Genomic DNA, 26,059 nt, shown 5'->3' with positions numbered 1-26,059 from the left:
GCACTCAATACAGGAACCCCGATATATGCAAGCCTAAGGTAAGGGTACACACTTGGGTGTGTATTAGGACCTTAAGAGGGCTTCCGGGAATTGTCGGGTTATCTGGCAAAGTCCCCTCTCGCGCAAAGGACTGGGTGGGGCTGGGGGGCACCGGGGCGGGGCGGTCTCCTAGGAGACCACGGGGAACCAGTGCGCACGCGTACAGCCTAGGCCCGGCTGATGCAACCTCCGGCGGGCGGGCTGGGTCCGCCGAGAGTAAGGAAGCCGACAGGGAACGGCCGGAGACCAATCAGGGACCGCACGCCGGAGTGGGGAAAGGCCCGCCCGCCGAGGCTGTGCGAGTGACGTTGGGCGACGCGGGGCTGGTGGCGTAGCCAGCCGCCCTCCTTCGTCTCGTCCTCTCGCCTGGGGGTGTCCTGCTCCGCGCTGGCCCCGCGGCCATTTTGGGCTTCGCTTCCACCCGCGTCCTCTTGCCCAGCCCTTCCGGGGTCGCGCTGCGGAGGGGCTTTTTAACGGTCCGTCTCTTCTGGACAGTCGCTGCCGTCGCCGCAGGAGGGCTCTATCTATGGTGGAGAGGCCTCGGGCGGACTAGGACACCTTCTTCCCGCCAGGATGAATGTCGTCTCGGCCGCTACGTCCTGCGCCTGCCGTTCCGGACTGTGGTCTGCCGCCCGCGGCGGAAGCCGCTTCCCGCTGTGGTTCTTCTGCTGGCCCGGGGATCGGCCTGGGGCCCCGACTCCGGCCAAGACTGTTTAGGCCGCTCCGAATCCCGTCCGACCTTCAGCCCTGAGAAGACTGCCAAGAACAAGGAGATGGAGCCGGCAGCAGACGGGTCTCGGCCACGGCCAGCCTCTCGGCCGGGCTCCCGGATCCGGCTGCCCTTCTTCTTCCCTCGGCGCCCGCAGCCCGGCACCTCCAAGTTGCCCTCGCCTCCTGCCCCGGAACACTCCGGGGACCCCAGACTTGCTGCTTCCCCCCAGCCTCGGACCAGCTCCTGGGTGAAGCTGCTTTCCCAGCTCTTCGCGCCACTCCCCAGCCTGCTTCAGAAGCTGCTGGTTTGGAGCCAGCTTTTCGGAGAGATGGTTCCGACCAGATGGCTAGATTTTGCTGGAGGGTCCAGCGCCCTGAGGGCCCTGAAGGCTCGGGAGGACCCAGCCGCGCCCCCCGCGCAGAAATCTTTGAGTTCGCTGCGGCTCGACCCCTCGGACGACTCTGGTGCCAGCCCCCTCAATTGGCTGGAGGAGGGGATCCACTGGCAGTGCTCGTCTTTGGATCTAACATCGGAACTCAAGGCCAAGGCCGGAGCCCTGGACCCCGCGGCACACGCTTTTCTGTTAGAGCACCAGCTGTGGGGAGTGGAGCTGTTGCCGAGTGGCCTTCAAGGCCATCTTTGCTCGGACCGGGAACTTGGCTCTTTGCCCTCCGGGCCTCCAAACGTTAAGCGTTTAAGCAGTTTCAGCGTGGTCTCCTATTTGTTGAACCCCTCCTATCTGGACTCCCTGCCCCGGGTGGGGCTCGGCTATCAGAGCGGCGTGGGAAGTGGCGAGCTAGTTGATTTCCAGACCCTCAGCCCCGAGAGCAGCTGTGTGACCGAGGCCCATGACCCTCCCCAGCCACTGAAGGCAGAGATCACTTGCGCTTCATGGCGGGGATGTCCGCCCCTTTCTAGAGAGGGCCTGCCCGAAATCCACCATCTTCGCATGAAACGGCTGGAATTCCTCCAGCAGGCCAGCAAGGGGCAAGCGTTACCCAGCCCAGACCAAGATCATGGCTACCACAGTCTGGAGGAGGAGCACAGCTTGCTCCGGATGGATCCGCAACCCGGCGGAGACAGTCCGACACAGTGTGTTCCCTCTGCTGGAGCCGTTCCCGGAACCGCCCAGAAACCGGGAACCGAGGAGGAAGTCGCGTTGGTGACCACAGAGGACCCGCTTGCTGTGGAGAAACCGGGGCCTTCAGAAGGCTGTCCGTCTCGTGAGGTACCGGTGGAAAAAGAGCCTGGCGAGGACCAAACAAGTGTAGTTGACTCCTCAGACCTAGAGGATGACATTCCCTTATCCTCGAGACCAGCCTGTAGCAACAGGTTGATAGATTACATTTTGGGAGGCGCATCCAGTGACCCGGAAACAAGTTCTGATTCCGAAGGTGAGGGTTGGGATGAGGAGGCTGAGGATGATGGTTTTGACAGTGATAGCTCATTCTCAGAATCAGACCTTGAACAAGACTCTGAAGGGCTTCAGCTTTGGAACTCTTTCTACAGCGTAGATCCGTATAATCCCCAAAACTTTAGGGCAACAATTCAGACTGCTGCCAGAATTGTTCCTGGAGCCCCTTCTGACTCCGAGAAGGATTTGTCTGACAAGTCTGATCTAGAGAATTCTCCCCAGACCGGAAGCCTTCCCGAGTCTCCTGACCAGAATTCTGGGGAGGAAGAGGACTGGGAATCTAGTGCAGATGAAGCAGAGAATCTCAAACTGTGGAATTCTTTCTGTAATTCCGATGACCCCTACAACCTTTTAAATTTTAAGGCTCCTTTTCAAACATCAGGGAAAATTTGGAAAGGCTGTTGCGACCCAGAGAGGCCGTCTGAGCCCGCTGCGGCCATTTCGGAGTATCACACCTTACTTTCTTGTGAGGTGCACCTGTTAGGGAGCCGAGAAACCGAAGGTCCAGACTTGGGACAGGGTGGGGTTCTTTCTGGACAAAGACACACGCGTATCAAGAGGAAAAAGGTTTGTGGCTTTCTTCTAATGTGCCTGTTAATTTGTACTGTTTTGATGTGGTTAAATACAATAGGATGACTTTTCTGGAGGCATAGTCGTGCATATTTTTTGCGCGGAAGGACTCTAAGCTTATATACTCAGATTAAGAAATGACACCCTCCCACCTCCACCCCCCCTTCTTCCCTCTTGTAGAATGTTGTTCCTGTCCAGATGGAAGACACTGGGGTATAGACGTTAGCAGGAAAGTGCCCTTTTTTTTTTTTTTTTTTTTTTTTTTATGGTTTTTTATTTTTGAGACAGAGAAAGAGCATGAACAAGGGAGGGTCAGGAGAGGGAGACACAGAATCCAAAGCAGGCTCGAGGCTCTGAGCTGTCAGCACAGAGCCCGCCGTGGGGCTCGATCTCACGGAGTGTGAGATCACGACCTGAGCCGAAGTAAGATGCTTAACCGACTGAGCCACCCAGGCGCCCCGGAAAGTGCCCTTTTCATTTGGGTTTGTAGCTCTGGGCTATTTGCATGCAAACTTCAACTTTCCACTCTTTTTTACGGAACAGAAAAATCAAACCTTGTGTGTATACACAATTTAAATTTTTCGGGAGGTTGGTCAGGTCCTGTTGTAGCCATAGAGTTTTTTTTTTTTTTAATTTTTTTTTTTTCACCACGTTTTTTATTTATTTTTGGGACAGAGAGAGACAGAGCATGAACGGGGGAGGGGCAGAGAGAGAGGGAGACACAGAATCGGAAATAGGCTCCAGGCTCCGAGCCATCGGCCCAGAGCCTGACGCGGGGCTCGAACTCACGGACCGCGAGATCGTGACCTGGCTGAAGCCGGACGCTTAACCGACTGCGCCACCCAGGCGCCCCGCCATAGAGTTTTTAAATGTGGTACGTCATTTGCAGACCTTAATATTTTATTTACGGGATAACAGTGTCTTCGTTACTGTCCATTAGGACCCAGAGGGATGATGGTACCAAGTAGCAGGCCAGATTTGTCTGGTTGTTTGCCATGAAAGAAAATACTAGTTTCAATATGAAAGACTTTTTGAGATGTACGTGACTTTGACGGTAAAAAACCCAAAAACCAGGAAATAGTATTGCCTTTTCCTAAGAGTGCAATTAGTTATTAGTTCTCATTGGCCAGTTACTGGTTAATAATCATTTGTAACAATGATGGTCACTTGCTAGGCTTAACTTGAGTAGTTGCTTCCTAAACTAATCTCAAAAACTTCATTTTATTCTTTTAACACATTGTCAAGTTGATCTTATTTTGGGAAGCCCTTTGAATTGCTTTGTATTTTCCCTCTATTGTTTGTTCAGCTAAAGTTATTAATTGGAGAGGAATCCCTCTAAGCACACAGGGTGTCTTTTATTGTAGAGGGAAAGTTTCTTTAGTTTCCTGTACACTTATTTGGAAAGAGAAAGAAGGGGAAATTATTGCTGCCCTCTGATTCTGCCGCATCAGAGTTTGAAGCGGACAGTGCCATAATCTATTGGCTCCAAATAGCCAGCTGAATTGATCCTTTGAAACTCTTCCTGGGTAGAAAATTTCTCTAAATGGTGATAGCGTATGTCTCGCCAGTAGAAGTAGAATAAGTCATGTTAAAAAATTCGTTCACTCTTCTGTAAATGTCGTCATAAAAGATCTTTTCTCTATATTTTTAATGGGCCCCTGGCAAAATGACCTATTTCGTGACTAGATTAAAAAGCAAAGTGGGGCAGCGGAATGCACATTTGGTATCTGGAGACTTGTGTTCCCTCCTGCTGAGCTGTTAGGGCCAAGAGATTTGGGAAGACAGCCAGACCTGCAAAGTAACTTGACCTCTCGTGGCCTTGATTGACTCATTTATCTGATGGGAGTAATAATTGCATCTACTGTATGAGTTATTGCATGATTTAAATGAGATGAGTAAATAACACTCCTAATTCATCCCCTTGCCTTTAAATGGTAGCTGTACAGTTCAGGGACCTCAGGCCAGTCTCATGTCTCATTTTCGCTTACTCATTGAGTAAAAATGAGATGAGTCAAGTAGCTGGGAGACTACTGACTATGAAGTGGAAGCAACATTTATAAAGGATTATGTCTAAAACAGTAAAATTATTCGGGCAGCCTTTTAGTACTTGACATTCTTCAGGTATATGGGAATCGTGGAGAGTGCCTAATTTTTTTTTTTTTTAAGTTTTTTTTAATGTTTATTTATTTCTGAGACAGGGAGAGACAGAGCATGAGTAGTAGGGGAGGGGCAGAAAGAGAGAGAGACACAGAATCCGAAGCAGGCTCCAGGCTCTGAGCTGTCAGCACAGAGCCCGACGCGGGGCTCGAACTCACCGCGAGATCACGACCCGGGCTGAAGTCGGACCCTTAACCGACTGAGCCACCCAGGCGCCCCTGATAGTGCTTAATTCTTAAAACGAAACATTGAGCTATGGGAGTTTGAAACGCCTGTGCCATGGCATTAACAGTGCAGATTGTGGGGCCGCACTCGGTTTGCAGTCTGTTTGCTACACCTCCTGGAAGCTGTGTCATTTGAAACAAGCCCATTAACCTCCCTGCCTTTCTTTCCTTCTCTGTACAATGGAGGTGATAATCGTACATGTCCTATGAGGATTAAATGAGGTAGAAATTGTGAAGTGCTCTGAAGGGAGCTTGGCACATGGTAAACACTCTATCCATGTTGTTGTTATTATTTAGTGACACCATGAGTGAGTAACTCTAGAATGCAATATCTAGTAAGATGTTACATGCTTGCTAATTGTCCTCGAGGGCATTCCTTGGCCTGATGTAAAGGGAAGGAAAGGAGAAAGGAGTAGGCCACGGTGGGATTAGCTGATGTAACTATTGAACATATTTTAGAGCAAGTATTTACTTTTGTACTTCGCTACGTCCGAAAGAAACTTCTATATTAGAAATTAAGTAGGGGTTAAAAGGGGACTGTCACTCATTACGTGAAATCATGTATACTATAATATTTACATTTTCATGTGTATGTAACGATAGCATATTAAGGAGGAATGAAAAGGGTTTTTATCTCAACCACAAAGTCTCTTAGCAACATAGCCTTAAAATGTTAATTTTGCTGTATTTTGTTGACTAAGTAACCTTTTTAATAGTCTGATTACAAAAGTAATACTACATGTTCATGATGCAAAAGTTGGAAAGCACCGAAAAAGTGAAATTTTATTTAAAAGGAAAAAGAATAGAAATAGTGAAGGTCTTGTTAAAGCTTTTGGTGCCGTAAGAAAAGCATCGACTGACATTGACGAATAACTGTTTCAAATATTTCTGAAAAGTTCTGGGGGAAACATTTGTCATTTTGGAAGAAAAGTGTCACAGAACTGTACTTCCCTAAGGATTGGAAAAAAAAAAAAAAACAACACAAGGATAACATCAGGAGACTTACAGTTCCCCATCTGGATTCATTTTCTTAACACCAAAGCCAAGAGGAGGGAGGTAGAACAACACGATGACAGACGGGGGCAGGAATGTATGTGTATGTGTGAAGGAAATTAAGATGGCATTGGCTCACTTTAAAAAAAAAAATTTAATTAATTGATTAATTTTTAAATTTACATCCAAGTGAGCATGTAGTGCAACAATGATTTCAGGAGTAGATTCCATAATGCCCCTTCCCCATTTAGCCCATCCCCCCTCCAGCCACCCCTCCAGTAACCCTGGGTTTGTTCTCCATTTTTAAGAGTCTCTTCTGTTTCGTCCCCCTCGCTGTTTGTATATGATTTTTGCTTCCCTTCCCTTATGTTCATCTGTTTTGTCTGTTAAATTCCTCCTGTGAGTGAAATCATATGATATTTGTCTTTCTCTGACTAATTTCGCTTAGCATAATACCCTCCAGTTCCATCCATGTAGGTGCAAATGGCCATTTGCTCACTATTTATTGAGATGCCATCTAATCAGTCAGAACTACTGCTGCTTTCTTCTTTGTCTTTTAAACTTCTGTTACGGTTGAAACCACATATTCCTCTGAGGTACTGGGTTGTTTGATATTCCGAAAGAATTAGTAGCATAAAGGTTTGGTTAATTACCTCAATGATTGTAAGATCCTAGAGCACGATTAAAAATAGTCTTTGTCTTTATAGGTAACCTTCCTTGAAGAAGTTACTGAGTATTATATAAGTGGTGATGAGGACCGCAAAGGACCATGGGAAGAATTTGCACGGGATGGGTGCAGGTTCCAGAAACGAATTCAAGAAACAGAAGATGCTATTGGATATTGCTTGACAGTTGAGCACAGAGAAAGAATGTTCAATAGGCTCCAGGAAACATGCTTCAAAGGACTTACTGCTTTCGAGCAATGTTAAGATGGTTTGACAGCCTCTAACTCGAGCATACACTACCTCTTATTTGAGAGGTTTCTTTTAAAAACAAAATTTGGCAGCTGTCCTTTTTTTTTAGAGGATATGCAACTTGGACCCAGTGACCTAGTCTAATTTTTTTTTTTTTTTTTTTTTTGCAACCAATCCCACTCAGAAATGTCCAGGTTTGAAGCCGAGCCCTGGTAATGAAGGATGAGATGATGTGGTTTCTAATCCTCCCTTTTTTGACTCAGTTGGATGTGTTTTTGAATGTTCTGTGCTTGCCAAGGTGAAATAGGGGACCGTTTAAGGTGTAATTTTGCATTTCCAAAGCTTATTTTCTTGGGAAACAATATTTATAGGGTGCAAAACCCATTTTCCATTCTAATTTAAATTATGTTTACCTGTCTGAAAACGCTGGGCTCTTCCTCCCTGACATTCTAAAATTAAGAGGCTTTTATGTTCTCTCTATTTTTATCTCAGTGATGTGGCCCTTCTAACTTAAAAGCTGAGAAAATAATCTTGTGTATGCTACCAGCTTAAATTATCTTGTGTCAACTTTTTTCCCTCTACTAAAAATGACTCTGGTTGAAAGTTGTGTGGTGGGTCATTGTTTCTAGGTGAAGTTCTACCTAAGACACTTTCAGGAACCGCCACAAAACTTCCATGTGTAGGACTCTTCTGGTGTTTGGGAAAATTGCATCTTTCTGCCAAATTGTAATGTCTAACACGTTTAACTTCTGTGCAAACCGTCTCGGAGAGGGTTCTGTACATGTTACTGTCGTGCCCAATTCAATGGTTCTTTGCATGTTGCAACAGGTAGAAATTGTAAAAGACTCTGGAAAGCAATGATTGCATCATAGGCATTGATTTTTTAAATTGAAAAGCCAAGAATTGTCCTAGGAAGGAGCTAGGAGACCTCTCAGAGCAATTTGGTTCTGTTGTGTATGCTCTCAACAGAAAACCAGTGTTATTAATCTCACGTCTCAGCACCGTCACTTTTAAAACCTGTCAGGGGGACACTGTAAACTTGGAAATGGGCAGTTCTGAATTTTCCAGTTTGCAACATAAAACACAGACTTCAGTCGATATCCAAGTTTATCGTGTTCTGTTACTGAGAGAAGTAAGACAAGGCCTGTACTTCCAGGATGGTACTATAGACTTAACTCGAAAGTCTTAATATTTTTAGCCCAAAGTTCACTTTTGAATTGAAGTTTTTGCAGTGACTGATTGTCCTTGGTTTGCTCGGTTAGCTCTACATGGTGCACATCTGTTAGGCCGAGGTAATGTTGATCTCCTCCTATTGGTCCCTCTTTACCCCACGCGCCTCCTGTCGCAGGTGATGGAACACATGAGTAGAACAGGTGACCTCTTCAGTTTCAACTTGTTTCAGTGTGGAAACAAATTTTTCATCAGAAGTGCTGGCAGAGTTACTACCTCAGTTTATAATCTACCTGGTCATTACTTCCATCCAGTCTGCTCTAAGCATTGCCTCCAGTGATAACACACATACTCACAGGTGAACACACGGCGAGTACGCCATCATCAAAGCCGGTCCCATTTTTGCAGAGCCCTTACCCCCTGGGCGCTGTGCGCCTCCACTTGAGGCCATTGTAGGGGCTGCACTTGCAGAGTCCTGCTGGAGCGCAGTGGAAACAGGCTGGTTTCAAGCACCGCTGCGTCAGATGGAAAGAAGGCACCATTTGCCTTGAACGAAGCTTATGGAAAGCGTCTAGGCGTTCTTTTAAAACCAGCCTGCAGCCTGCTGGTTATTTCACAGGCTCCGCCTGAAATCTTGCACCTCTCGCTTATGTGAAAATAATGGCATAGCTTGCCACGTATTGGATTTTGGCACCTTGTTCCCTGGGGATTCCGACCTCACTACCAAATGAGTAAAAGCTTGGGGAAGAGTTCTCCCACTTACCACCCTCCTTTCAAAGAAGCGATCAGACAGTGATGAAAAGGACAGAAGGGGCTATTTTTAAGTGGGGCTGAAGGAGAAAAAAATTCTTGTCATTTCATCCCAATCCTAGTTGTTAGAACAAAGTCAAACCTGGAAGCTGTCACTGAACATTGTGCACGTTTAAAGTCTTGCAATGGTGCTTTAAGTATCAATGTAGCATGTGAAAGGCTTTGTACAGACAGGTAAAATTTCCTTTTCTGAGTGTTTGAAATGTGATAACAGCGCCTCTTCATCTTTAACTTGAAATCAAAACTGTCAGATTTTATTTTTTTATAATTTAAGGAAGGTGAATTTAGGGGACGAGGAGACTCTAAATTGGCTTCTGCAGATGCAGTGATTTAAATGTAACCAGTTTGTTGGGATTTTGTAGCTAAAATTATATTTGTGTATATAACTTTAACTAATCTGTAAATTGTAATAAATATATTTGCAATTATTAGATGTTACATGATATTTTGGTTCAAGTTGATATTGTATGTTTCCTAGTATTTTACATTAGCTTTGGACTTACTGAGCAGAATTTTCAGGATTAAATCAGGTACTTGTGTGAAAGCACTATAAACTTAGAGGTGCTGGACAAATTTCTGTACTTTAAAAAGGTTATGTGACATGTAAATTGCACCTCAGCTTGTTGAAGGGGAGGAATTTTAAGGGGATGAGTAGGATTGCAAACCAAGTTTTAATAGGGGAATTTGGTTCTTAGAGTATGAAATGCCCTTCTTAGAGACTGGGGATTTGATTCCAAAATTGGCCCAGGCATCCACTTCTGCAAAGAAAACAGTAAAATGGGGTATTTCACAGAAGCAGTCAAATTCACATGCTCAGCTTAGCATAGTGTTTCTCTTAGGTACAGGGAAATTTTTTTTTTTTTTTTAATTTAAATTCAAGTTAGTTAACACAGTATAGTATTGGTTTCAGGAGTAGAACCCAGTGATTCATCACTTACATACACCCAGTGCTCATCACAAGTGTCTTTTTTTTTTTTTTTTTTTTTTTTTACATTTATTTATTTTTGAGACCCAGAGACAGAGTGCGAGCAGGGGAGGGGCAGAGAGAGAGGCAGACGCAGAATCCGACGCAGGCTCCAGGCTCTGAGCTGTCAGCACAGAGCCCATCGCGGGGCTCGAACCCACGAACTGTGGGATCGTGACCTGAGCCAAAGCCCGATGCTCAACCCACCGAGCCACCCAGGCACCCCACAAGTGTCCTCCTTAATACCCCTCACCCATTTAGCCCATCCCCCCATCCATCTCCCCTCCAGCAACCCTCAGTTTGTTCTCTATATTGAAGAGTCTTATGGTTTGCCTCTGTCTCTGTTTTTGTCATATATTTTCTTCCCTTCCCCTATGTTCATCTGTTTTATTTCTTAAATTCCACATATGAGTGAAATCATGGTATTTGTCTTTCTCTGACTGAGTTCACTTAGCATAACACACTAGCTCCATCCACATCATTGCAAATGGCCAGGTTTCATTTCTTTTGATGACTGAGTAATATCCCATTGTGTGTGTATGTGTGTATATATATATATATATATATATGTGCCACCTCTTTATCCATTCATCAGCCAATAGACGTGGGCTCTTTCCATAGTTTGGCTATTGTTGATAACGCTACTATGAACATCAGGGCACGTGCCCCTTCAAATCATCATGTTTGTATCCTCTGGATAAATACATAGTAGTGCAACTGCTGGGTTGTGGGGTAGTTCTACTTTATTTAATATTTATTTTTGAGAGAGAGCAAGGGGCAGAGAGAGAGAGGGAGACACAGAATCATAAGCAGGCTCCAGGCTCCAAGCTGTCAGCACAGAGCCTCACGTGGGGCTTGAACTCATGAACTGTGAGATCATGAGCTGAAGTCGGATGCTCAACCTACTGGGCTACCCAGGCACCCCAGGATAGTTCTATTTTTTGATTTTTTAAATTAGGTTATTTTTTGTGAGAGAGGGGGGGCGGCCCAGGCAGAGAGAGAGGAAGAGAGAATCCCAAGCAGGCTCCACACTGTCAGTGCAAAGCCCGATGTGGGGCTCAGACTCATGAACCGTGAGATCATGATCTGAGCTGAAATCGAGACTCAGACACTTCATCGACTGAACCACCCAGATGCCCCCGCCCAGTTCTGTTTTTTAACTTTTTGAGGAACTCCCATATTGTTTTCCAGAGTGGCTGCGCCAGTTAAGTAGCAGGGAAATCTTAATGTTTCTTTAGTTTGTGCATTGTTATTAATGATAACCATGATGCTGTAAATCATGACATTCTCCCATTTACGATGTTGCATAAATGTGATGGCAGCATCAGAAAAATCAAACTTCTTACCCTGGAAAAAAGACAGCGTTTGGGTTATAACAAGCCTATTAATGGATTAAGACATAATAGCATTCTTAATTTGGGTATTTGGATCTTCCTAGCTGATGAAGAAAATTTATTAAAGATATAGTTCTGAACCGGGAGGAAAGAATAGTTGCAAGCAATCAGTATTTAGTACAAATTGAATTGATAGCCCCAGGTTATACTTTATACCATCTTGGGATTAATTGAAGCATTTTTGGCTCTCTCTTCCCGGAAGTTTTATGGAAATAGCCATATTCACATCAAACCAGATTTATCGCTATGACTCCTGGTATCATGGAGAAATTGTGCGAAATTTTCACAATTGGAGAAATTTTTGGAGAAATTTTTTTTCTACTTCAATAGAAAGTTTAAGGCAAATATTTAATTACTGACCTCAAATTTTGCTGGTTACAGATTTAGGAATTTGGTGGTCTCATCTGGAGACTTCTTTGGATTCTCTGTGTACCTTTTATTTTTATCTTTTATTTTTTAAAATATTTCATTTTTATTAATTTTTTAACGTTTATTTATTTTTGAGACAGAGAGAGACAGAGCACGAACGGGGGAGGGTCAGAGAGAGGGAGACACAGAATCTGAAACAGGCTCCGGGCTCTGAGCTGTCAGCCCAGAGCCCGACGCGGGGCTCGAACTCACGGACCGTGAGATCGTGACCTGAGCCAAAGTCGGACGCTTAAGCGACCGAGCCACCCAGGCGCCCCTAAAGATTTTATTTTTAATCTCTACACCCAACACGGGGCCCAAACTCACAAACCTGAGATCAAGTGTCGCATGCTCTCCCGACTGAGCCAGCCAGGTGCCCCCTTCTGTGTACCTTTAAAAATAAATGGAGGGTTTCTGGGGGGCTCAGTCGGTTGAGCTGCCAACTCTTGATTTTGGCTCAGGTCATGATCCCAGAGTCTTGGGATCAAGCCCTGTGTTGGGCTCTGCACTGAGTGAGCATGGAGCCTGCTTGGGATCCTCTCTCTCCCTCTGTCCTCCCGTTCTCTCTCTTTAAAAAAAAAAAAAAAAGTGGAAATATCTTGTCTTTTTTTCTCACAAAACACATGTTATAAAAGTATCTAATATAGAGATATATAAAAGAATTCTTAGTACATTCTAAAAAATAAGTATGCTGCCCAGGGTACCCTTTGAGTTGAGAGACTTCATTTCTTTTGTATGTATAAGGAGGTTTTGATATTTCTTCATTTAACTGATTATAACACGAATGTTAGTTTTTTTGGAATCTTTCTGTGTTGGTAATTAGGATCTTTTCCTTATGGACTTCATTGAATGCTTTGTGGTCAATACAAAACATTAGTCTTTTGCTCCCTGGATTTGCTCCAGAGAGACTGTTTGTGTCGGTCAGTTATGACTTTAAAATACAAAGGTAGCGTGATATCAATATCTAGAGCAATAGGGGTAATAAATAGGATAAATCAATCTCTTTTAACCTCGCTCACTTTGAGGATTCACTAAGCAAGACTTATATTGCTTCCAATTAATATGTTTTAGTGACAAATTTGCCATCAGGGAATTTAAAGAAACCATTTTACACATGGAATGGAGAATACAGGGGGTCGGTAGGGGTATGTGTTACTATGTAATAATTTGAGTTGCATCCCTGTTTTACTGTTGGCCGGCTCTGTAATCTCACCAGGGAAGACAGAAGAAGCTAGGTGTATAGAAAGCGGGTTGCTTGACCCATCGGGAAGATACCCCAGGGATCTGATGAGGACATAAGGTCTAGAAACCTGAACTACAAGGGACGAACTTGGGAGTGATTTATCAAGTTTTGTTCTTTTAATCTTTTACTCTTTCCTCCATCTGTTCACTATTGTTCTTGCAGATCCTTCCCTAGAAGACAAGGATGAGGACCTCCGCAGCAAAAGAACAGCACGGTTTGCCAGAGGTGTGTGTTCATTAAAGACACCGTCTACCCAAGGGGAAGAAAGGAGCTCACAGGGGCCTTAACTCTCTCCAGAGCTTGCTGCATACTTTCCCACCAAAATAATAGGTTACCATATATGTGGTTTAAGACTGGATTAATTTTGGGGGTGCCTGGGGAGGGGGGGTTCAGTCAGTGAATTGTCGGACTCTCAGATTTTGGCTCAGGTCATGATCTGGTTCGTGGGTTCGAGCCTCCCACTGGGCTCTGCACTGACAGTGTGGAACCTGCTTGGGATTCTCTCTCCCTCTCTCTCTGCCCCTTCCCTGCTTACTCTCTCTCTCTCTCTCTAAATAAATAAACATTAAAAACATAAATACACTGAGATGGGGCACCTGGGTGGCTCAGTCAGTTAAGTGTCTGACTCCTGATTTTGGCTCAGGTCATGATCTTACAGTTTGTGAGTTAGGGTTAGGGTTAGGGTTAGGGTTAGGGTTAGGGTTAGCGCAGTGTGGAACCTGCTTGGTATTCTCTCTCTCCCTCTCTCTCTCTGCCCCTTCCCTGCTTGTGCCCCCCCTCTCTCCGTCTTTCTCAAAAATAAATAATTGAAAAAAAAAAGACTGGGTTAATTTTCATAAATATCCCAAAGATGTTCAGGGTCGAAAAGAGAGGTGGGAGTAAATCTGCATGCAGTATACCATTTTGAGTTAAACCTGTTTTTTTTTTCTGTTTCTTTTTTAAAAGATTTTACTTTTAAAAGTTTATTATTATTTTGAGAGAGCGGGCACGTGAGCAGGGGAGGGGCAGAGATAGAGGAAGAGAGAGAGAATTCCAAGCAGGCTCCACGCTATCAGTTGCAGAGCCCGATGGGGGGCTCAAACTCACAAACTGTGAGATCATGACTGAGCCGAGATCAAGAGTCAGACGCTCAACTGACTGAGCCCCCCGGGTGCCCCTAGGATTTTAAGTAATATCTACCCCCAACATGAGGCTTGAACTTACAACCTTGGGATGAAGAGTCTCGTGCTGTACCGACTGAGATAGCCAGGTGCCCCCAAGCATGCTTTTCTTTTCTTTTTTTAATTTTTAAAAACTTATTTATTTTGAGAGAGAGAGAGAGAGAGAGACAGCGCGAGTGGGGGAGGGGTAAAGAGTGAGAGGGAGAGAGAGAATCCCAAGCACTTTCAGTGCAGAGCCCTCCACAAGGCCTGAACCCACGATACCGTAAGATCATGACCTGATCCGAAACCAAGAGTCATAGATGCTTAACCCAGGTGCCCCCGCATGCTTTTCTTGGTGGAGTTCATGCATTGGCTCAGAAGGCAAAAACCAGAGAGAAGTCAGTCCCAAAACAGTTTTGAAAACGCATCTGCATATATATTCTGGGATGGTTGTCTTTAAAAATGTTTCCTCATGAGAAGATGAGTCCTTCATCTCAAAAGTACCTCCAAGAGACTCCTCACTGCCTTATCCACAACCTGCCCTTTCCCTCACTTCATCTTTTTATTTATTTATTTTTTCAATGTTTGTTTATTTTTGAGAGAGAGAGAGAGAGAGAGAGAGAGAGAGAGAGACAGCCTGAGCAGGAGAGGGACAGAGAGAGAGGGAGACACAGAATCCGAAGCAGGCTCCAGGCTCTGAGCTGTCAGCACAGAGCCGGACGTGGGGCTCGAACTCACGAACGGTGAGATCATGACTTGAGCCGAAGTCGGACGCTTAACTGATGGAGCCACCCAGGTGCCCCATTCCTCACTTCACCTTTTTAAAAAAACTATGTTCATTCTGACTTCATCTGGTTAACATTTTCACTTGTTTCTTGTCTTTTGCCACCCTCGCTAGCCTGGAACTGTGACTAGCATATAGATATTCAACAAAGATTTGAATGAGTAAATCACTTTTATTTATTTATTTATTTATTTACTTACTTATTTACTTATTTACTTATTTATAATCTCTTGAATGAGTTAATCACTTTTTTCTTTTCTTTCCTTTGTTTGCGTGTGTGTGTGTGTGTGTGTGTGTGTGTGTGTGTGTTTAGTAATCTCTACACCCAACGTGGGGCTCAAACTCACAACCCCGAGATCACGAGCCGCGCGCTCTTCCAGCCGAGCCAGCCAGGTGCTCCAGGTTAATCACTTTGGTAAAGTCACCTCTCATAGAGCGTTCGCTGAGGTCTCATCGACGCAGCCGGGTCTGATTACAAACAAATGTGCCACGATCACAGATGAGGTCGAATCACGGAACTGAAAGGTCCTCCCAGGGAAGCCGCCGGACGCTCTTAACTTTGTGGAATGGAATCGCAAACGCCAACCTGGCTGGGGATACCACATCAGTTCATTTGAGTGTCCTTAATACGGTGCATGTCAACTGCTGACTTTCACACGTGAGCAAATCGGCCGAGTCCTTTTCTTTTCCAGAATTAACAGCCTGTATTGCGGCGCCAGGGTATCTGTTCTCTTCCTTTGCGGCTGGGGGTTTCTAGAGATGCTCCGTTGATTCCACTAGATGGCGCTCCTCACCATCTCAGAGTGCCTGGTGGATTCCCTGCTGTTACCATGTACTACTGCTCCCTTGGAGGCCATTCCCGCGGTGTAACCGAGCGGGGAGAACTGCCCTGCCCGGTCCAGGCCTGCCCATTGTGACTCCACCTTTTGGTGGTGAGTGCCCGGAAGTGGAGGCTGTTCCCTGTGGGAGTACCAAGGTTTGTATTTGAACGCAAACAAGTGAATCGATTCTTCCTGAGCTCCACAGAGAGAGGCTAATTTAGGAGACTGGAGGTGGAATCTAAGAGGCCGATGATGTCGGATCTTGGCTCGACTTTCCGGGTTAGGGTTTTTCCAGTCCAGGGCTTCATCTCACTCAACTATTTGCTTAGCATTCTGCTTTCTATTGCGTGCTGGTGAACCAGGGCAGTCATCCTCAGTGACAGGAGAGAGGGTGGCACGTTGCTCGAGGCTTGGAGAATCACTGTGTCTGATCACAGAGCTGTACACGAGACCAGCTCGGAAGGTGGAAAGGATCCTCAAGAACCGCTGGGCTGGGGTTTCGGGCTGCTGTCGCCCGATTCCCTCGTACCGCTAGTAGCCAAGGCCAGGTGGACATCCAGGACCGCTCTTTGGTAAGTTGGTATTGGCTCCACGGGCTGGCCCCGGTCTACCTCCAGGGGTGCAGCACAGTAACCCGGATGTCACAGGGGCACAACATACTTTTCGTCAACTCAAGTGATAATTTCCATGGCCGCCGCCTCCCAGTGGACCGGCTCCCCCACCAACACGCACAGTTCAGGAATTTATTGACTCGTGTGTTTCAGAAAAGCAATTAAATGTGTGGAAAGTCTGTCTTCCATGTACACATTATGCTTATTTGTAGTAATTGCGGTGTTCTTGAGAAGCTAGTATTACTAGTGGCGAATTTACACCTACAGTTTTAAATCAGGTGATTCTTTCAAGTGAGAGCATGAGGTTTGGTGTTATGAAAGGCACTTCCTGGTTAGGTAGATAAAGAGCATTTCCACTACCCCAAAAAGTTCCCCCATGTTCTCTCTCTTTTTTTTTTTTTTTTTTTTAAAGTGAGGTCCACGCACAACGTGGGGCTTGAACTCAAGACTCAGATCAGGAGTTGCATGCTGGACTGATTGGGCCAGCCAGGTGCCCCTCCCACATACTATTTCGTATTCAACCAACCTCCAGCTTTTGGCAGCCAGTGATCTGCTTTGTTTTCTTTTTTTCTTGCTTTGTTTATTTATTTTGAGAGAGAGAGCACATGGGAATGGCAGAGAGGGGGGGAAGAGAGAGACTCCCGAGCAGGCTCCACGCTTTCAGTGCAGAGCCGGCGCGGGGCTCGAACCCATGAACCACGAGGTCACGACCTGAGCTGAAATCAAGAGTTGGATGCCCAACCAACTGAGCCACCCCGGCGTCCCCAATGACCTGCTTTTTATCACTATTTTACCTTTTCTAGAGTTTCACAAAAATTGTATCTTACATACAGTATGTACCCTTTGTGTCTGACTTGTTTAATCGAGTGTAATACTTTTGCAATTCATTTATGCTCTTGGGTATACCAGTTGTCCACCCTTTCAGTTGCTGAGTAGTATTACTTGTACGATTACACCACAATTTATTTATTCAATCACTAGTAGAGGGACAGGTGGTTTGTCTACAATTTGTGGCTATTGAATAAATAGCTGCATAAATGCTGCATAAATGAATAAAGCTGCTATGAACATGTGTATAAAAGTGTTTCTGTGGCCATACATTTCCATTCCTTTTGGATAAGTTTAGGAGTGAGACTGCCGGATCACATGGTAAGTACATGTTTAATTTTATAAGGAAACAACTTCCAGTTTTCCAAAGCGGCTGTACCACTTGGCAGCAATGTATGAGAGATCCAGTGTTTCCATGTCCTTACCCCTGCTTGATATTGTAAGTCTTTTTAAGTTTAGCTCTTCTAGTGGATTTGCAGTGGTATCTTATTCTGGTATAAATTTGCATGTTCTTGATGTTTAATGTTATGGCACATCTTTTCATAAGTCGATTTGAAACAGCAAATATCTTCCTTGGTGAAGTATGTGTTCAGATCTTTGGTCTGTTTTTAACCAAGATTGTGTGTGTGTGTGTGTGTGTGTGTGTGTATTTGGGACTTAGATATAAATCCCTTACCATGTATATGTTTTACCAATATTTTCTCCCAGTCTATGGCTGGCCTTTTCATTTTTTTTCACGTTTATTTATTTTTGAGAGAGAGAGACAGAGACAGAGACAGAGATAGAGACAGAGCACGAGTGGGGCAGGGGCAGAGAGAGAGGGAGACACAGAATCTGAAACAGGCTCCAGGCTCTGAGCTGTCAGCACAGAGCCTGACGCGGGGCTCGAACTCACGGACTGCGAGATGATGGCCTGAGCTGAAGTCGGATGCTTAACTGACTGAGCCACCCAGGCACCCCTCATTTTGTTAATCATGTCATTTAAGAGCAAATTTTAAAATTTTGTAGAAGTCCAATTTATCCATTTTTTCTTCCATGGTCCATGCTTTTTGTGCCATTTCTCAAAAATCTTTCCCTAATGCAAAGTCACATATATATATTTTAAAGACCTATACTTTCCACTAGTCCTTTAAAACTTTTTTAAATGTTTATTTATTTTTAAGAGAGAGAGAGCACGAGCAGGGGAAGGGCAGAGAGAGAGAGAAAGACAGAGAATCCAAGCAGGCTCTGTGTTGTCAGCACAAAGCCCGACATGGGGCTCAATCCCACGACACTGGGATCATGACCTGAGCTGAAATCAGGAGTCGGTTGCTCAACGGACCGAGCCACCCAGGTGCCCCTCTGGTCCAGTAATTTCTGATTTGTAATCCATTTCCTTCTTTCTGCTGTAAATTACGTGATGTATTTTATCTATCTCCCAATTTACAGATGAAGGACCCAAAGCATCATGACCTACCCAAGATGACACAACAAGGAAGAATGGCAAAAAATGGGCAGGTAAACCCAGCCTGCTTCCCGAGTTCCTGCCTCATTTGTCTCAGGCAGTCTTCATAGATGAGATGGAAATAGAGCTAGACTTGGAAAAAATAAGTACTCTTAATTGGGTAAATGTTGGGGAAAGGGGGCAGTTAATGGGTAAGGAGGCAAAGGCTATTTCAAGTAGGAAAAACAGCTTTAGAGAAAATGTGAAAATAGAAGAATATAGAAACATGTTGGGGAACGGCTAATAGGTCAGGCAAGCTGGGTATGGGTTCTATGGGATGGAAAATGTAGCGGAGAATAAAGTTGTTACTCTAAATGATAGAGTATTTTGAAGGCCATGCTAAGAAATTTGGTCTGTTTCATGCTACATAAAGGCAGTGACATGGCCAAACTGGTTCTTTTGGATTACTTCATGGGTCATTGGTAGATGGATTGTGTTCAAGCCCCACGTGGAGCATAAAGCTTAGTTAAAAATAAAAGTGGGTGGGGGGGCGCCTGGGTGGCTCAGTCGGTTAAGCGTCTGACTTCGGCTCAAGTCATGATCTCACGGTCCATGAGTTCGAGCCCTGCGTCGGGCTCTGTGCTGATGGCTCGGAGCCTGGAGCCTGCTTCGGATTCTGTGTCTCCCTCTCTCTCTGACCCTCCCCCATTCATGCTCTGTCTCTCTCTGTCTCAAAAATAAATAAACATTAAAAAAATAAATAAAAATAAATAAATAAAAGGGGGGGCGCACCTGGGTGGCTCAGTCGGCTGAGCGTCCGACTCTTGGTTTCGGCTGAGGTCATGATCTCACTGGTTCGTGAGTTCAAGCCCCACATCGGGCTGTGTGCTGACAGTGTGGAGCCTGCTTGGGATTCTATCGCTCCCTCTCTCTCTGCCCCTCCCCCAAAAGTAAATAAATAAACTTAAAAAAAAAAGGAAAAGGTTATGACATTTTTTTTAAATGTTTATTTTTGAGAGAAAGAGAGACAGAGTGTGAGCAGGGAAGGGGCAGAGAGAGAAGGGGAGACACAGAATCGGAAGCAGGTTCCAGGCTCCGAGCTGCCAGCACAGAGCCCGACATGGGGCTCGAACGCACGAGCTGCAAGATGGTGACCTGAGCCGAAGTTGGACGCTTAACCAACTGAGGCACCCGGGCACCCAGTTATGACATTTCTTACTCCCCAGCATATTCATAATTGTTATGACTATTTAGTTTAAAATTTGATTCACATATCTTGCTCTTAGTAAGTCATAAACTCCTAAAGCACCATAGCTTAGTTATGAGGGTGGGCCCAGAGCTTAGCCTAGAGCTTGCTTGACTCGCATTAATTTGTTCATTCAGTATCTTTTATGACCACAGTGAGAGACCCTGTACTCAGCTGAATATTCATTTATTTAGCAAAGATTTACTGAGCACTTGCTGTGTGCTGAGCCAAGTGCTGAGAACAGGGATGTGAACAACGCGGGCAAGGGCTCTGCTCTCAAGCTTACATCTTAGATGGGAGAGTTGATACACAAGCAAAAAAATGAACAGGGTAACGTCAGGTGGTGAGCTATGCCTTGAAGATAATGGAAGAGAGAGAGATCTGATAGGGAGAAACTTGGGGAATGACTCTGGATACAGTCATGAGGGTAACTTTGGCCTCATACCTGAATGGTAGGAGGGGGTGAGTCATAAGGTGATGGGGGGAAGGGAGGGATGGGAAGAAGGGAGTGAACTAGGAAATGCCAGTGGATGAGAGGCGAGGGCCAGATCATGCAGAACCTGCAGGAAGGAAATTTGGATTTGTTCGAAGTGTAGTTGGAGTGCTTGAACTAGTAGGTATTCAAGCCCTAAGTGGTGTGTTTTTCTCTTTGTAAAGATCCTCTGGCTATTGTGTGAAAAACGCAGCAGGCCAAGCAAGGGAGGAGGGACACCAGACGGAGAGGCTATTGGGATGGTCTGTGTGGGACATGATGGAGGCTTGGACGAGGTGGCAGTGGAGGTGGAAAGAGGGTATATCTGGATGGAGATCCACTTGATTGGATGTAGAATGCAAAGAAAAGAAGGAGATCTTGGGTGATTCCCAAGTGAGATGACCAAACATCCCGGCTCGCTTGAGACTGAGGAGTTTCCTGGGACAGGGTTTTCAGGGCTAAAACGAGGACCGGCCCCGGGCAAACCAGGACAAGTGGTCACCCTAGTCCTAGGCTTTTGGTCCAAGCAATGCGGTGATTACTGAGTGTGCCACATACTGAGATAAAGAGTACTTGGGTAGAACAGATCTGGAGCTGGAAATCAGGAGTCCTGTTTTGACCACATTAAGTTTGAGATATTTATTAAACATCCCTGTGAGTGATGAGGCAATGGGATATATGCATCTGAAGCCCAAGGGAGAGGTCAGATTCAGATAAAAATCTGGAAGCCAGCAGCCCGTAGATGGAATTTAACACAATGGGGGAGATGGCCCAGGGGGAGATCCAGGTCGAGGGTGAAGTTTGGATTCTCTCAACATTCTGATGTTAAGCAGAGGAGAAGCAGTTACCCAAGATATTAAGAAGGAATAGCCATTGAAGTAGGAGGTAACCCAGGAGAATGGGGTGTCATGCAGGCCTAGAGAAAAAAAGAGCTTCCTGAAGGTGGGAGTGGCCAAACGCTACGGGGAAAAATGAAGACAAAAAAGCAGATTTAAAATACAGTCCCTGAAAATAAAAGATAAACCAAGAAACAGACTATCGAGAGCTATAGAGAACAAACTGATGGTTACCAGAGGGGAGATGGAGGGGCGGGGGGAGATAAGTGAAACAGGTGATAGGGATTAAGGAGTGCACTTGTCTTGATGAACACAGGGTGATTAAAATAAAAACTTTAAAAAAAGAAAAGGGCACCTGGGTGGCTCAGTGGGCTAAGCATCCGACTCTTGATTTCAGCTCAGATCATGATCTCACGGTTTGTGGGACTGAGCCCTGAGTTGGGCTCTGTGCTGACAGCGCGGAGCCTGCTTGAGATTTTCTCTCTCCCTCTCTCTGCATACATACAGTGCATACACTCTCTCTGTCTGTCTCTTTCAAAATAAATAAATGCACGCCCCAAAAAGGCAGTCCCTGCTCCCAAGGAGTTCCAGTCTTGTGGGGTGACAGGAAAGTCCATTCCTGTACAGGGATGAGTACTAAAATAGTGATAAGCACAGGACGTCAGGCAAGTGTAGACGGTTCCTCCCTGGGCTGCACCTTGAAGGAGACTGAAAAGGCAGAGAAGGGTTCTCCAGGCCGAGGAGGCTAGGGCACAAAGGTACAGGCCATTGTAGGGGGTTCGGGATGGCTGGGGCACAGAGTAGAGAAGCAGACAGGGGTACCCAGGGCAGGGAGGAGGCAGGGCCAAGAAGCACCTGTTGGACTTAGCGACCTGGAAGTAAGTGCTTACCTTTGCCAGAATAGTTTCAGCCGTTTTCAAGGAGCTGTGGGGACAGATACCAGACTGTGTGTAACTGGGAGGCAAAGAGTCAGGCACTCTGAGCGCAGACATCACTTCTTTAAGCAACCTGAAGTGGAAGGAGGGAGAGTGGGGATATTGTAGCTTTTCTGGGCACGGGAGCAGAAAAGGTGGACAGATTGATCCAGAGGGTAGTTTTGCAGTGTGTATACGGCTGAGGACAAATGGATAAGGGTTTTGGCTAGTGGGGGATGTTGTGAGAGGCCGTGAGTTTGGGCTGAATGGCGCAGGAAGTGACGTGAGGCTTTCACTGATAGATTTGGAGGAAATCTGAGAAGCCCAGAGGTCCCGTAGGAAAGCCAGGAACAGGTGGGAAGGGAGAAAAGAGGAACGAGGGTGTTAGGAGGACCCAAACTGTGATCAGAAAGTGGGATGTTGGGGTTCATGTTTTCCAAGTTGGAGGGAATCTGGGTGGTCGGAAAGGTTAAGGCATGGTCTTGGGTATGAATCATTTAACTGCGTGGAGGTGAGTGTTCCCGGAGGTGAGAATAGTAAGGTATTGTGGGGTTAGGACATTGGTCAGTTCACTCACATTATTAGTACTGAAATCACCCCGAATGAGAGGGAGCCAAGGCATGTCGGAGGAAGGTGTTAAGCCAGGGGCCAAAGTCTCTGATGAGTGTAGACCAGCACAGTGGGGGGTGGCAGAGCCCGGAGGGGGAGAAACCGGTTGGCTGAAGGCTGGAGCCATTTTCACATAGAGATAGGAGCATAATGGTGCCTTATGCATTTATTGAGCTAAACTGAGCCAAAGTGCTGTGTTAGTTCCAGGAAATGCCCAAGTCAGCACCAGCTGCCATTTTCTAGAAAAAAACCCCGGCCAGACATTTAAAGTGGGCGCGACAAGAGCATTGCCTGAACCGTGGATTCAAGAAGGGACCCGGAGAGGAAACCTCAGCAGGTTGACTACGGGGCCGGTCCTCCCGGCTCCACCCAGCCCACCTCTCCTTGCCTGGAGCGGAGGCCTGACGCTTTCGTTCCTCCCCTCCCCTCTCTGGGGAGCTGCCAGTGCCAGTGCTCCTCGCCACGACGCGGCCCTGGCAGGAGAAATCAGCCAGCCATCTTGGGCTGGCGTCCTTCCCAGGAGAAGCCAGAGCGGCGCCTTGGAGATGGAGCTGAGGGGGGCACATTTCAGGCGAACTTCTCACCGGCGGGCAAGGGCTCATTAGCCAAACGATCATCTTCCCCAGGCCCGTTGTCAGACCAACTTAAAAATAACCCGGGCTGTCTCCCCACCCTTTCGCGCAGGAGTGCAAGTCGCTTCCTGCTCAGACAGAACCCACCCGAACCTCAGCCCTTCTAGAACACTAGCAGCATCCGCACATTCCTTCTCCTTCCGAGGGAGGGACGTGACTGCGCTCAAGGCTTTTCCCTTCAGGACACCGCTCCCTCTTGTCGTCCTACCTCCCTAGCCTCGGGTTTTCCAGTTTCCTTTGCGGATTCCTTCTCACTAACTTGACCTTTCAGAGTCGGAGTGCCCGGTTCTCGGCCCCTGATCTCCCGCCTCCTCCCTCCCCACACTCACTTCCTTTGTGACCTCAACCAGCCTTGTGGCTTTCCCACCATCCAATCACTGGGCAACACCACATGTGTATCTCTACTCCCGAGACAGACTCTCACCTTGTATGGCCAGTCACCTCCTTGGCATCTCTACCTGGGTATCTCCCAGGCATCTCCAGCGTAACGTGCTTGGAACCGAACCTGCGTCTCCCCACTCTCCCCTGCCACACCTGTCTCTCCTGCAGCCTGCTCTTGTCTCAGTCTATGGCAACGCAGTCCTCCAGCTGCTCAGCCCAAATACCTCGGAGTCATCCTGACTCCTCCCTTCCCCTCACAGCCCAGTTACCGTCTAATCTACCAGCAAATCGGTCAGCTCTTCCTTCAACAGATACCCAGAAAAAGTCACCATTTCTCACCGTTTCTACCCCCAGCGCCGTGAACCAAGCCATCCCTATATCTTGCAGTAGTCTCCTAGCTGGACTCTGCTTCTACCCTGTCCAAACGGCAGCCAGAATGATCCTCGAGAAAATGTTAAGCCAGGAAGGGGGCACCTGGGTGACTCAGTCAGTCAAGCGTCTGACTCTTGATTTTGGCTCAGGTCGTGATTCTAAGGTCATGGGATCGAGCCCTGCGTTGGGCTCTGCGCTGAGCGTGGAGCCTGCTTAGGATTCTTTCTCTCTCTCCCTCCGCCCCTCTCCCCGGTTCGCATGCTCTCTCTCTCTCTAAAATAGAACAAAATAAAAAACAAATTAAAAAACCCCAAACATTAAACCGTGAAGATCATGGCACCCCTACAGGGAACCCTCCACTGGCTCTCCACCTCATTTAGAGGCAAACGTAACTATTAAATACCAGCATTCAATAAAGACTACCATCGTCATTATTCTTTATAGAGCAGAGGAATCTGTTATAATCTTCTTGTGACTATGTAAGTCTCTTGGCCAAATACGTTTACACGATAAAGTAAATGTCTTGAAATCTAGCTTTCTGCTGCAGATTGGGTTTCCAGGAGACCCGAGTTGTGGAATTCTACTGTGGAATTGCCACAATTCTGGGTTCTTCCTGAGTTTCCCTGTGTCCTCCAAGAGGAAAATGCAGGCTTCGGATGAGATGATCACTCAGATCTTCTCTTGATCTAAAATTGTGGTTTTCGGGGCGCCTGGGTGGCGCAGTCGGTTAAGCGTCCGACTTCGGCCAGGTCACGATCTCGCGGTCCGTGAGTTCGAGCCCCGCGCGTCAGGCTCTGGGCTGATGGCTCGGAGCCTGGAGCCTGTTTCCGATTCTGTGTCTCCCTCTCTCTCTGCCCCTCCCCCGTTCATGCTCTGTCTCTCTCTGTCCCAAAAATAAATTAAAAACGTTGAAAAAAAAATTTAAAAAAAAATAAAATTGTGGTTTTCTTGAAAGAGAAGCGTTCTCATTCTTGGCATCACAAAAAATGCAGGTGGTTATCTCACTGGCTTTCCCCCAAAAAAACCACATTGTTTACACCAAAGGAAAAGAAACACGAGACACTGTGACCTTTGTATTGGTCAGGACTTTTTGGTTGTTAGGGGCAGAAACCCAATTCAAACTAGGCTGAAGCAAATAAGGGCACCTACAGGTTGAAATCCCAGAGGTAGTGCGTCCTCTGGTGAGCTGGGTCCGAGGGCTCATGGGATATAAGGAGGACCCGGGCTCTCCTTATCTCTGGTTCCACTTTTTCCTGCATTGGTTTCCCTTTCAGCGGCCTCTCCCACCCGAAGATCCCAGGAGCTCCCAACAATTGCCAGCTTCAAATCCAAGAGAAAAAGGGATTTTACCTGAGGATTCTGGGTCCTTTAAAAAAAGTAAATTTCACTGGGGCACTTGGGAGGCTCAGTCGGTTAAGCATCCGACTCTTGGTTTCGGCTCAGGTCATGATCTCACAGTTCGTAATTTCAAGCGCCCACATCGGGCTCTGCGCTGACAGTGTGGAGCTTGCTTGGGATTCTCTCTCTCTTTCCTCTCTCTCTTTCTCTCTCTGCCCCTCCTGCACTCCCCCCTCAAAATAAATAAATAAACTTAAAAAAAAAAAAAAGTAAATCTCATTGATTTGGTCTGAGTCATGTGTCCTTTCCTAAACCAATCACTATGGCCAGGGGAACAGAGAGTCAGATTCACCACATCCGTGCCACAGTCCCTGCCCCCCAGTAGGGCTGGCGTGGGGCGAGGCCAGCCCATCCAACCCCCATGGGCTGAGAGTGGCAGAAGGGACCATGTCAGAAAGGAAATTCAGGGGCTATTAACAGAAGAAAGGAGATTAGATATTGGACAAGTCAAGATAATAGACATTTCCTTGAGGCCTCAGTAAGATTTTTTTACAAGAACTGCATTAATTTCCGAGGTCCTCTGTAAGAAGTCACCACAACCTGGGCAGCTTAAAACGACCCAAATGCATTCTCTCACA

The 26,059-nt window shown here is 46.3% G+C and overlaps 1 protein-coding gene and 1 long non-coding RNA gene across 7 annotated transcripts; one reads left to right on the top strand and one right to left on the bottom strand.

Moving 5' to 3' along the window:
* Positions 1–241: 241 nt before the first annotated feature.
* On the top strand, positions 242–20,903 carry PPP1R15B (protein phosphatase 1 regulatory subunit 15B). 6 transcript variants are annotated; one of them, XR_007458833.1, is made up of 4 exons: positions 246–2,732; positions 13,175–13,237; positions 15,252–16,331; positions 18,627–20,903. XR_007458833.1 is itself a non-coding variant. In XM_049634465.1 (2 exons), the coding sequence occupies exons 1-2, from the start codon at positions 813–815 to the stop codon at positions 6,828–6,830; spliced, it is 1,347 nt and encodes a 448-aa protein (XP_049490422.1). In that variant the 5' UTR covers positions 242–812; the 3' UTR covers positions 6,831–6,905. The 6 variants fall into 6 exon arrangements, 3 of the variants coding, with proteins under 3 accessions (XP_049490422.1, XP_049490421.1, XP_049490420.1); XR_007458832.1 differs by having other exon boundaries at positions 15,252–18,531; XR_007458831.1 differs by having other exon boundaries at positions 15,252–20,903.
* A 22-nt stretch (positions 20,904–20,925) lies between these two features.
* On the bottom strand, positions 20,926–23,644 carry LOC125925453 (uncharacterized). Its single transcript, XR_007458835.1, has 3 exons — positions 23,539–23,644; positions 22,066–22,183; positions 20,926–21,255 (listed from the first exon to the last, which is right to left on the bottom strand). It is a non-coding gene; the product is annotated as an uncharacterized LOC125925453 (long non-coding RNA).
* Positions 23,645–26,059: the final 2,415 nt, after the last annotated feature.

Source organism: Panthera uncia, chromosome F1 (assembly GCF_023721935.1).
Source record: "Panthera uncia isolate 11264 chromosome F1, Puncia_PCG_1.0, whole genome shotgun sequence".
NCBI lineage: Eukaryota > Metazoa > Chordata > Mammalia > Carnivora > Felidae > Panthera > Panthera uncia.
Note: the sequence above shows the minus strand (reverse complement) of the source record. Positions and strands in the feature narration are given on the sequence as shown.

Bases quoted from the DNA above. Each gene is read 5' to 3' on its own strand.
- PPP1R15B (XM_049634463.1), top strand. From the start codon at position 813: ATGGAGCCGGCAGCAGACGGGTCTCGGCCACGGCCAGCCTCTCGGCCG. The intron at 2,733-6,816 runs GTTTGTGGCTTT...TTGTCTTTATAG, and splicing joins CGCGTATCAAGAGGAAAAAG to GTAACCTTCCTTGAAGAAGT.